We start from the raw sequence: 12,705 nt of genomic DNA on the forward strand, positions 1-12,705 counted from the left end.
TCCTATCTGGGAAGTCGTCCACTCCTTGGCAGTGGAGACCGTGGGTTTCCATGATCATTAAGTTGAAGCAGAGAGGGTCGTTTTCATTCAGGCTTATTCAGAGGGAAGGCAATGGGCCGGTAGACGGGATGGCCCGTATGGGGAATGAGAGCTAGTCTTTCTGTTTTTTCAACCAAGTGAATGACCTTCCCATGCAGGTTCGAGGGCTGATTTTCTTAGATAAAATAGGGTTGGGTTCTATTAGGATATATCCAAAGGGTCCCTAGGGAGTTTTTTTTTATTTTTTTATTTTTGTTGTAAATTGGAGGTCGTTTTTGGCTGTCCCTTAAGATAGGCTCCCCCCAGGTTTTTGCTACTGGGGGTAGCCCGCATTCTGGCTGATTGTATAGCAATTTTTCTCAAAATGAAGAAATTGTTGTGTAAAAAAAAATGCTTTAGACATCTGCTGTTCACCTTTTTTTAAAAAAATTTTTTTTTTTTAAAAAAAGAGGAATATATATATATATTGATAAATGGGAAAGACCCATGGCTATACAACGCGAGATTTAGGAAGGCCAACATACAAAAAGGTGATTGGCTGACCTATCATGTACGAAATGTAAGAAAAACTACCCTCCATGAATGTAACCCAACGCCACCTTATCCAGGAAGATGTGGCCTCTAGTGATGGCTGGAAGAGAACCAAGGTCGTTGAATACAATATTGGACCGGTCCCTACTGGCAAGCCTTGCCAGGCCATCCGCCATCACATTAGCCTCCCTCAGAACCAGGGAGAACGACACGTTTAGATTTCTTGTCAAAACTTCAATCCTCCTTCTCCAGTACCATGTTGACCAAGGGTCCAAACAAAGGCCTGACAACGCAGAAACAACCGAGCTGGAGTCGCTGGCTACCTCTAGGTTAGTAAAGCCCCTCTGTTCAGCCAGGGAAATACCATCCAACACCGCCCTCATTTCCACCATGAAATTTGAGCCGCTGCCATAACCTGATGAAAATTCGAACAAGAAGTTCCCCTTATGATCTCTTCCCACGCCTCCTCCACCCAACATTTGCTGTTCACTTAGTAAGGCTAGCAGAAACCTTTTTCCTGCAATAATTTGAACCCCTAGCTGCAAGTTTTAATGGTGAACTAGAGTGTTTTGAAGAGACATTACAGTTAGATACACGGGTTAAGTGGGAGTAGGCCATGGATGATGAGATGAACTCTCTTGAGTCTAATTGTACGTGTGAGCTTGTCACTCTACTTAAGGATAAGAAAACTCTTCATAACAAGTGAGTTTACAGACTGAAGGAGGAGCACGATGGTTCGAAATGGAACAAGGCCAGATTGGTTGTGAAAGGATTCCAACAAAAGATAGGTATCAACTTCACTGAAATATTTTCACCAGTGGTGAAAATGTCTACGATTCACATGGTCTTGAGTATAGTGGTTACAAAAGACTTACATTTAGAGCAACTAGATGTTAAGATAACCTTTTTTCATGGGGACCTTGAAGAAGAGATATATATGCATTAGCCAACATGATATGTGACACCAGGAAAGAAGAATAAGGTGTGTAGACTGAAGAAGAGTCTATATGGCCTAAAGCAGGCCCCGAGGTAGTGGTACAAGAAGTTCGACAGTTTCATGTCAGGAAACGATTTTAGGAGATGTCATGCAAACCACTGTTGCTATTTGAAGAAGTTTGATATGTCATACATCATCCTTCTTCTGTATGTTGATGATATACTTGTGGCCGGATCAAGCATGAAGGACATCTCAGATCTCAAAAGACAATTATCTAGAAAATTTGCCATGATGGATTTAGGAGCTGCAAAATAAATCCTAGGCATGAGGATAAAACGTGATAGGGAAAACAAGAAACTAGTTTTGTCATAGGCAGAGTACATAGCCAATGTACTTGATCGATTTAGTATGGGAGGTGCTAAGCCGGTTAGCACTCTATTAGCCAACCACTTCAAGCTTTCTAAGGAGCAATGTGCGAAGACGTACGAGGAACAAGACTACATGGCTAAAGTCCTATACGTGTCAGCTATTGGGAGTCTCATGTATGTTATGGTGAGCACGAGGCCAGATATTGCTCAACTAGTGGGAGTTGTTAGCAGGTTTATGAACAACTCTAAGAAGGAACATTAGGAAGCTGTGAAGTAGATCCTTAGGTACTGTGGATGTAGAGCTGTGTTATGTAGGATCAGAAATCAAGCCACAAGGCTACATAGATTTAGATTTGGCAGGAGATATTGATAGTAAAAGAAGCACTACAGGGTATGTCTTTACTTTGGGTAGTGCTACAGTCAGTTGGGTTTCTCAGTTACAGAAGATAGTATCCATCAGCACAACGGAAACAAAATATGTTGCAGCTAAAGAAGTGTGTAAGGAGATGGTGTGGATGCAAGGTTTCATGGAAGAGTTGAGAAAGAAGTAAGTAGATTACAAGTTGTATAGTGACAATCAGAGTGCAATACACTTAGTTAAGAATTCAGCCTTTCATTTAAGGACCAAGCATATTGACATCAGATATCACTTCATCCGTTCGTTATTGGAAGAAGGATTGATTGCTCTAGAGAAGATCCATATAAGTGAGAATCCTGTGGATATGCTCACTGAGGTGGTTACACGGGAGAAGCTGAAGCTCTGTTCAGCTTTGATTGGTCTTCAGGCTTGAAGACAGGAAGGTGGTGCACTCTGGACGTAGAAGACAAAGGATTATGGCGACGTGTCTCCAAGTGGGAGATTGTTGGGTGTGGAGCCAATCTGGACGTGCTGCTCGACCAGTTGAGTGGGCTGCTTGACTAGTCGAGTGACCCACTAGACTGGTCGAAGGCTTTGCTCGATTCAAAGTCCAGCGTGCTGTAATTTTTTGTGTCCGTGGTGCTCGACTAGTCGAGACCTATGCTCGATTGGTCGAGTGGTCTGCTCGATTAGTCAAGATTATGTAGATTTTTACGCGGATTTTACATGGATGGCGTAAATTTGACGCGGTTTCGCAAGTGTGCAGAAGAGAAGTTGCCTAAACTATAAATATGGGTTCCTAGGGCTTTTCTAGTGTATTTTAAGGTATATGCAAAGGGTTTTTTCTTTACATCCAAGGGGAGGAGGTTAGTATATTGCTTGTACCTTTATTTTCTTCAGAGTAGAAGTTTGGACCCATGGTTTTTTTTACCCTTATTGGGATTTTTCCACATATATTCTGTCTTGTGGTTTGTTGGTATGCTTTGATTCCATTTCTAGATTCTATTTCTTCTTGTTTATCATTTGTGGGTGAGACCGGAGATTGGATCTCGGTTCACTTACATTGTTGGTGTGCTGCACAACACACTTCATATTCAATAGTCCACATGTGCAACCCATTTTTGGCACATGTGCATCAAATTGCTACATTTCGGAAGAATTGTTTATTCGTGTGTCATGATGCAAAAAAGAACTGCGTCACATACAAAAATAGTGCATCCACTCTTGAAGTTTAATTCTTTCAATTAAAAAAGCATACATCAGAGACGACCAGAAACTGCGCAAACACAGGACACTGAAGGAAAAAAGAAAAGATATGTAGGCCACCAAGCTAAAATTCACACAGTTTTGTAGCATTCCATGACCCCAAGGTTACATGCAAAACTCGCCAGGCTAAAACCAGCAAAACCGGCTATCTTCGCCAATTCTTCCAACTCCTTCACAGTCCTGATCTTCCCTTTGCTCCAGGCTGTCTCGATCACATCAAGCTGGAGGGTGTCCTGAACACCCACATCGTTCTTTATTTCTTCTGGAAGAACATTTTCCACAATGATCACCTTTCCAGAGTCAGGCAGTGCTTTGCAGCAGTTCTTTAGAATTTGGAGGCACCGCTCATCCGTCCAATCCAAGAATATCCCCTTCATAGTATACAAACTCTTTAGTAAATTTGTTACAAACACATCCACTTCATAGTTATACAAACTCTTCAGTAAATTTGTTGCAAACACATTGCAAACAGAATTCATTTCTATGAGATCGTGAAAGAAAATACTTATACAATAAAATGACAGCTTCACCTAATTAGGAATTCACTTATTTTGTTGGAAAATATTTTCCAAGAATTATCATTCATGAAAAGTTGTACAAAGTTTTCCTTGCCCTCTCTCTCTCTCTCTCTCTCTCTCTCTCTACATTGTGATAGATGTCTTGTATTTTGTACGGTAGTGCATGGGGTTTAATTACGGTATAAATATTGGGTGTTTTCACTGTATAGAATATAAATATTACTTATGGGGTCGAATTAGAATTACATAAGAAAAAGGTTTGTCATATTATTTAAACTGGTTTAATATATCATTGTGTGAATTTACCACAATGTATTCCAAAAACGATACAATATACTTTCTGACATTTTTTTTTTGTGTGGATGATACATTCAGATAAAATGTTAAGGGCCCGTTCCGATAAAAGTAGAAGTTACTTTTTCTAGTTTCAGCAGCAGACAAGTAACTTATTTGGGATAAGAAAGTTTGGTTTAAGATCAATTATAAGTAACTTCAAGTTAAAAAAAAAGTTACTTAATCACTTCAGCTTAACATGTAGAAACCAAGATATGCAACTTGGGGCATACGCTAGGCTTTCTTAAGTAACTAACGATTATAGATCCCAGTTAGCAAATGCCATGCAACAAAAAATGATACCGAAAATATAAAAAGGCGGTCCAAAATTCAGTCAACGAAATAGAAACTCTAAAAAGAAGGTAATGATAATTCATGTTTAATATAACTTAATTAAAAATTGACCCAGTGAAAAAAGTGGGTACGTGTGTGCATATATGTATATGTATATTGGATATGAATAAAATCAAAACAAAAAACTTCAATTAAAATAGATTTCTATGTACATAAGTAACAACATACATCTGTAATGAACCATGGTAATAAAATCATTTGTTCCGCTATAAATTTGCAGCCCTCCACTAATTTCTTTTCACCTTCTACTCAATTCTATCAATCAGGCAAGGAGATCTTATCTAATCTTTCAATCACTTTCAAATGCTTTTGGTTTTCTATCAAAACAAGTTTATTGTAAGAAAAAGCTTAATTCAATTTGAATTTTTTTTTTTTCCTTTTTTTTTTATTTTCTTACTTGTGTTCTGAGTATATATGGTGTTTTAAATGTTATTTTGATAGTAAATATGGTTTGAATACTTGGAAACCGTGACAATTTTCAATCTATGGGTCTATTTTGTTACATTCTCAGCCAACATTTCACCTTTTACCATGTAGGGTTTGAGATGTGTTAGGACAACCCACTCTAGAAGATGTTAATCGATTGCGTTCGGCTTCGTTTTTCAAGCTCCACTCACTACTTCACAGCTAGCTTTAAAAGAAGGTGGCCTTAGCCTAGCTTCAAAACTGTTGGGAAGCGTGGAAGTGTGAGCTCTCAAGATCTGATGGCCCACACGATATGAAACCCTCACAAAGCAGAAGATTAACGCTCCAACGGCCCACTTATCTACTACTGGAGCAGATTGATCTATTCACACCTCTGATCCTATGGTATAGATGGCCCCGGATCATGATATATGGATTAGATCGTCGCAAGGACAAGCCAAAATGGACAGATTACTGTGCACACTATATCTCTCTGTATACTCTAGGTATTTGATTGATACTATATTACGAGAGAAAAGCTCATCTCTTTTTATAGGAAAGGAAGGAGATGTGATGAGACTAGATTATCCAGTCCTCTCCCTATCTCCCATCCAAAATCAAATTCAATTTTGAATTTGAAATCTTAACAGAAAGAAAGAGGCCGGAACAAGCCTAAACTTATGGGACCCACCCACTAGTGATTGCTCACCAGTGGGCCCCACTAGCCAACATCCAATAAAAACTAGTGAGCGCACTAGTGCACAATGGCTTTGAAGCCGTTGCTTGCTGGCTTCAAATTAAAGCTTATTACTAAGGTAAAATGCACTAGCGCATGCATACATTTTGAAGCTGAAATGTATGAGCACCAATGCGGGCAACAGCCGTTGCTTGCTGGCTTCAAAGCCTAATAGTAAAACGCGCTAGTGCGCTGCTGTTTTTCAGCTGCTTGCTGCTTGCTTTCGAGGCCACTAAGCTGGCTCATTCATATGATGTACCCAAGTTTATGGATTAGGTCTCTGTCCTAGAGACTGCAGACATGCAGGCATGGACTCGCACATGGGCTGGAGAAGAAAACCAGATGTGCATGAAGCTGTGTCCTGAGCCTGGTCTATTCTGTAGTTAGAAAACCTCACAAAACTCAACTCAAACACGATTGTGTTGCACCTGACTCGACTGAATAATATTTAAACAAATAATACATATTTAAAGTATTATTCTGATATATTAAAAGTAAAATAGCAAATTTAATTGGACTAATCTGTTGTTACTTTGTTGGTTAAGCACGTGTTTCTTTGGAGAATCGTGCCCTCCATTTTTATTATAAGAAACTAAATTGGCCCAGCGTGACTTGGCTGAAGATATTCAGCTGGAAACCTCACCAAATCAGCTTCACTCGTCTGAGTTTTGAGTCAAGTCAGCGAGTTTCAAAACTATGGTACACTAGGCTTGGAACTGGGAGGCTTAGTGGGCCATCATTTCTATGCCCTAATAGTACCCGTACCCATACCCGTAGATGGTTCTCCATCATCGCCTCCATATACCCCTCTCCTGCCAAGCAGACATCATAGAAGCCAAGAGGCCCTCCGAGACCTGGGCCTCCACTCCAACCAAAGTAGCATATTGCCCTTTTCCATTATCAAATGGAGAAGGCTAGCAGTAGGCTGGGTGAAACTGAACGTGGATGAGTCCTCTCAGGGAAACCCCGGCCTTTTGGGTAGTGGGGGAGTCCGTCGCAATGATAAAGGCAACCTCATCTTTGCATTCTCCAAAGGTTCTGTTCTTAGAACTAACTTTCAGGTAGAAGTAAAGGCATTAGTGGACGGAATGAATCTCTGCCTGGATATGTAAAGGATATCACATGATTCAAGTGGAAAACGACTCGGAAGCAGCAGTGGGCTTATTTTCTAATGCAAGTCCAACTCCATGGTGGAGCATCTACTACTGGGAAAAGAAAATTGAAATTATGCAGGGAATGGCTTTTATCACAATTCAGCACATTCCGAGGGAAGCTAATAGAGTGGCAGATGGGTTAGCTCGTCTGGGCAGCGAAAGCCAACTGGACAAGGAGTTTGACCAGATTGCTGTCCTCCCGCTCTTGATCAGAGGGGATCTCTTCCTTGACCGAGCAGGCCCAGGAATGGTTAGGGAAACATAGCGTTGTTCTGCACAGTTAAATTATAGGTTATGATAGGCTGCCTCCTCCTCCTTTTTGTCTCGGAGGGCTAGCCCAAATTGTATATCGTCTGTACAGTTTCATCAGTGTTTATTGTATCAATACATGGTTTCAGTAAAAAAAATAATAATAATAATTTAAAAAAAAAAAAAAAAAAAAAAAAAAAAACAACTCAGCTTACCTTAACTAAAATGGCTTCTGCGCTTGGAACGCTGGCAAACATATCTCCTCCAACATGCTCCACACCTGTAATGAAAAGTCAATCTTGTCTTTTCACTTCCATCCCAACAAAAAAGCGAATATAAGGGCCCGTTTGGTATATATTAATTAAGGAGATCCTGTTGATTTTGAATGGTTGCATCTCCATCTCTTCCCGTTTGGAAATACTCAGACCCCGTTTGGTACATGCCTAAAAATGTTCACTCTCATTTTAGCCAACAGCACCATGTATTAGAGATCTTGATTCTCAAACATAATGAGTTCACATTATCAGTCATTACTTATCAGAGATCGAGATCTATAATATGTAATTACTATTAACTAAAATGAGATGCATCTACCAAATAGGTCCTCCTACTTTCTATTTTAAATAAATTTTCGGCAGTTTTTAACCTCTTGTTCCGCATTATTCCCATCCAACTCATGAATCTGATCAGAGTTTTGTGTTTGGTGATTGTTATGGCAGTGCCAACCTTTTGAACTGGTTGGATGTCATACACACATCGCAAGTTGAAAAAAACTATTGTTGAAGACATGAGAGTGCAATCTATATTTGAGCTAGCACTCCACATCTATGTTTTAAGACTTGAATGAGGCTGGTGAGACTCGTCCAAGTCGATTCAGACCCAGTCAAATCCGATCCAGTTCAATACCACAAGTCCCCAAGTCACCCTTTACACTGGCAAGTTAGGTCGATTCATCCCAGATGTAGCGCGGGTCGCAGACACTTTCATGTCCAAGATAGCCGGAGAAGGCCCGATCAGAGGTGGAAGTGATCTGGACTTTCAAAACCTTAAAATAGGCATATCTTACAAACCGGAATGAGTTATTTGATGTACCATATATGATTTTGGGTAGGAGAAGCTACTTTGACCAACCAACCCCTTATGTTGGGTTGCCCATGCTGAATTTGCAAGATTCCATTAATTTTTTTTTTTTTATTTTTTTAAAATTTTTAATTTATTTTTTTTTAATTTTTTAATTTTTTTAAAAGGTTAGCTTGTTAGTACACACCCATGTCAGTACACACACTCCATGTTAACCACCCCCGCTAGGGATCGATACCAAGACCTCAAGTGTTGAAAAGATGTATCTCCACTCAGTCTGCCAGTTTTTATTTTATTTTATTTTATTTTTTTATCCAGATAATTTTTTTGACAATTTCACATCTAGGAGATAAACCAATATAGGCAGTCTCCCACCACAACGAAGTGGGAAATTGAACCTGATCAGCTATGAAGAACATGTAGCTATGGAAACACCATTACAGCAATGGCCGATTTCAATTGAAGAACACAAATTTAAAAATTACTTCCTTTCACTAAATAAAACCAAAAAACTCAAAAACTTTCTACTATTTATAGTAAGTTTTAATTGGAACACAACTTTTGAGCTATGGATCTGGGTGTAAGATTCCATCAGATTGACGGTTGAAAATCCTTTTTATTTTCATTTTTTACTATTTATAGTAAGTTTTAATTGGAACACAACTTTTGATCCATTGAGTTTTAGGAGTTGTGTCCAACATAAGAAGTGCTTAGAAAAATTAGGAGAACAAAGTGGTTAGGCCAAATAGGACACTTACAATTTTTGTCTGAAAACCATGAGGTCTAGTGGAAATCATGACCGTCTATAAGTTTACTATTTACAGTAGGTCACCGTTTCAGGGAGTTTGATTTGAAACTTCTTCCCAGGGTTTATATCCACTATTTAAGGGTTTGTAAATAATTTATTATCAATCAGTTTATTTCAGATTTTATTAGAATTTATTTCTATTTTCTATCTCTCCTCAAAGATTTGAGCAATTTCTGTGAGGAGTCCAGAGAAGCTCCGTGGATTCAGAGAAATTATTTCCTAAGGTAGACGGTGCTCAACCTCATCTAGTTCATCCCTGCCTCAATCCCTTACTCGGGCAAGTCCAAACTGGACTCATGATTAATCTGAGATGCCTTGCTACATATAAAAATCATATTCTGAAATATACCTGGGTGGTTAGGTGCAGTGGCGATGACTTCTGGCAAATCGAAATTGATTCCCTTGATATGAGGGTACTTAGAGATAATCATGTTAAGCGAGGCTCCCGTCCCTCCTCCAACGTCGACCAACTGCTTGATTCCTTCAAACCCTTTGTAGGTCTCTAAGATTCTTGTCAAGACAATGGTGGAGTGGTCCCACATTGCCTTATTAAAGAGCTCGCCGAATTTCGGATCCGTCGAGACGTACTCATATGAGGACTTCCCATGGGCTTTGATGAATGGTAGCTCCCCTTCAAGAACAGCATCTTTCAAGTGGTGCCTGATCATTTGAAACACCAAAAGACCGTGTGCTAACCTTAGTAGAACATGGAGGCCTGATAATGTGCAACTAGGATTAAAAAACCTTTTAAGGTATGGACAAAAAACCTCTTCTTTTTTAAAAATTATTTTTACATAACTGCCCATTATTGTAACACATGGACCTTCAGTCAGGTGAGCTAATGGACTATTACCACGTTTGAATGTTAAGGGGGCAAACTTACTTCTCTGTCTCTTCTAAATGTCTTAACCCATGCGACATTGAGACAATGATTTCAGCGAAAATAATGGAGCAGAAGCATGCCGTTTGCATGTAACTTAGATTATAATGGCAGGATGCGTTTAGTGGGGGCACAGTCATGTAGTGTCTATATAACATCCACTCGGTCCATCCTTTTGGACCGTCCATGGAAAGACATGAGGACAAAACATTAGCCACATCTAAAACTTAAGTGAGCCACTTGACAGAAAATAATGGGATGTAATGCATACCTTTGGAAATTTCGTTGTTCATTGTTAGCTGTGTGATGGCTCACCAAAGCATTGGATCAGCTTTTTTTTTTTTTTTGCTCCCGACATTTCACCGGCTCATGAATCCAATGAATGGAGTGAATATCACAAAGGCATTATGGTGGACCACACCATACGAAACTGTGGGGATTGGATGACTAGGGTTGAAAACTTGATGGGGGCACAAAGGTTTTGGATCAAGCTGATATATGTGTCTTCTCTTCAGCCAGGTCCATGTGACCTTGACTATGTGACCTTATGAACAAGTTAGATGGCAAATAAACATCACGGCAGGATGGCAAATAAACATCACGGCAGGCTCTGATTTAGATTTTAACAGTTGGAACCATTATCCCCATGGTTTCTATGGCATGGTCACTTTGGATCTTCCTCATTTTTTAGCTCATACTCTAAGTTGATCTGAAAAAATGGCTGAAAGTCTTGGATAAAACACATAAATCATGGAGGGCCCATAGTGTTGTGCCATGGGTAAATGCAGCAACCGGTCTCCCATTAGCCTATGCATGCCAGCCACGCTGGGCCACTGTGATGTTTAATATCAATCACCAACTACACTAATTTCTTCAAATAATTTTAAGGCGTAGATGCAAGATGATGAAAATCTAAAACTCAAGTGAGCCACACGGTGTTAAACAGTGCGTATTAAAAACCCACCGTTCAAACAATCATGGGTCTGTAATGTTTGCGACGGGTCAATCACTCTCTTAAATTTAGGTCATAGACTCAAAGTGAGGCAGATCTAAAGCTTAAGTAGGTCATAGAGAAAGAAAACAGTGAAAACATACAACATAGATCATTGGAACACTCGTGGCCCATCGTAATGTTTCTCAGAAATCATCCCATCCACCAATTTTTCCCAAGGTGTGGACCGAAAATGAGGCGGATCCAATACTCATGGGCCATCTTGGAAGTGAATGCTCACCATGGAAGACACCTCTCTGTGTTTTAAAGTCATACCAAGATGATGTAGCCCACCGTGATGTTCAAGACAAATCTAATCTGTCCACTAGTTTTTTCAGATGATTTTAGGGAATGGGCCTGAAAATCGTACAGATATAAAACTCATCTAGCCTACATGGCTAGAAATAATGGGTATCAAATACCCACAAGTTCTGTATCACCAACAGAAGTTTTGGTTCATGCTACTGTATTTCTTAGCTTTAAGTTCATACCAGTGTCAATGACCTCATCAACGGTTATGATGCGATGTAAACATCACGTCCCACTTTATCCTACTGTGGGACCCACTTGAACTTGGGATCTCCCACTTTTTCCTACGATCAACTTTGGATCTCCCATAATTTTTGTCCTTGGACATAAAATGAGATGGTGAGACTCATGGACGAAGTAGATTTGTCATAAGCATCACGAAGGTGGCCCGCTTGATTGGTTGGTTGCATGAAAAATGGTTACGAGAGGTCTATCAATCTGCGGTATTGGCCATTTGTTTTGAAGGCACACCAAGCATTTTTCACCTGCTTACCACGTATCGAGAATGACCCGATCCTGTGTCAAAAGAGTCATGGTCGCAAGGGAGGCACCCTCTTGATTTTTAACGAGGAACTTGCATACAGATGCCAAACCATAGACCCTTTCCACGCACCCGTCAGCACGAGTGCGTGAAGTGCATGTGAGAACAGAGAAGCTTGCAAGGAGACGCAGGAAACGATCGAGTGTGGCAGCTGCGTCATGCTGGTTGGATGTGGGGAGGTGAGAGGCAATCTCAGAAGCAGAGAGGTGAGCCCCTTGCCCACATTTGGACATGATCTCAAACACATCGAGTTCGATGAGAGCTTTGATAGCCACTGGGAGGACAGAAACAGTGGAAAGTTGCATGGCGAATTTCCAATCTTCTTCGAAGGTGTCGGGTGAGTTTGAATGATCGGAGATCGAATCCATATCTGATTGGATAATGGATGGGTGAGAATGTGAGGATATGTGAGTGAAGATTTCGTTGCTTCTATGGAGTTTGTCAGGCTATTTGTGGTCTCGGCCCACACACAGCACAGTTTGTTTTTATCATCACGATTTTATTTATTTATTTATTTTTTTAATTTTAATTTTAATTTTAATTTTATTTTTTAAATATATTTTAATGAAATGGGACCGCTAACTCTGGGCTCCGATTTTTGCCGTCCTTGATTGCTATGTACCTTCTTGGACAGAGAATTTACCCAAATACTCTCGGGAACCAAGGAATCCCATAGAGATGAATTAAGCAAAGTATTCTAATTACACAGTTAAGTTCAATCATAAACACTCTAAATTTAACGTAGAAAAGCCCTTCTGAAGTAAACATCACACAGAGAGACACTAATGCGCTATGAAAGCAGAAAATTATGAGAGATAGATATTACCCAATTCGAACTAGCTACAAAT

At 39.9% G+C, this 12,705-nt stretch overlaps 1 protein-coding gene across 1 annotated transcript; it reads right to left on the reverse strand.

The window, feature by feature from the left end:
* Positions 1-3,435: 3,435 nt before the first annotated feature.
* Positions 3,436-12,276, reverse strand: LOC131257761 (caffeic acid 3-O-methyltransferase-like). Its single transcript, XM_058258614.1, has 4 exons — positions 11,810-12,276; positions 9,486-9,796; positions 7,464-7,528; positions 3,436-3,870 (listed from the first exon to the last, which is right to left on the reverse strand). The coding sequence occupies exons 1-4, from the start codon at positions 12,223-12,225 to the stop codon at positions 3,571-3,573; spliced, it is 1,092 nt and encodes a 363-aa protein (XP_058114597.1). The 5' UTR covers positions 12,226-12,276; the 3' UTR covers positions 3,436-3,570.
* Between the last annotated feature and the right edge of the window lie 429 nt (positions 12,277-12,705).

Source organism: Magnolia sinica, chromosome 10 (assembly GCF_029962835.1).
Source record: "Magnolia sinica isolate HGM2019 chromosome 10, MsV1, whole genome shotgun sequence".
Classification (NCBI taxonomy): domain Eukaryota; kingdom Viridiplantae; phylum Streptophyta; class Magnoliopsida; order Magnoliales; family Magnoliaceae; genus Magnolia; species Magnolia sinica.

Bases quoted from the DNA above. Each gene is read 5' to 3' on its own strand.
- LOC131257761 (XM_058258614.1), bottom strand. From the start codon at position 12,225: ATGGATTCGATCTCCGATCATTCAAACTCACCCGACACCTTCGAAGAA. The intron at 9,797-11,809 runs GTAAGCAGGTGA...TCAAATGATCAG, and splicing joins CGGGTCATTCTCGATACGTG to GCACCACTTGAAAGATGCTG. The intron at 3,871-7,463 runs GTAAGCTGAGTT...TATACTATGAAG, and splicing joins CAGAAGCCATTTTAGTTAAG to GGGATATTCTTGGATTGGAC.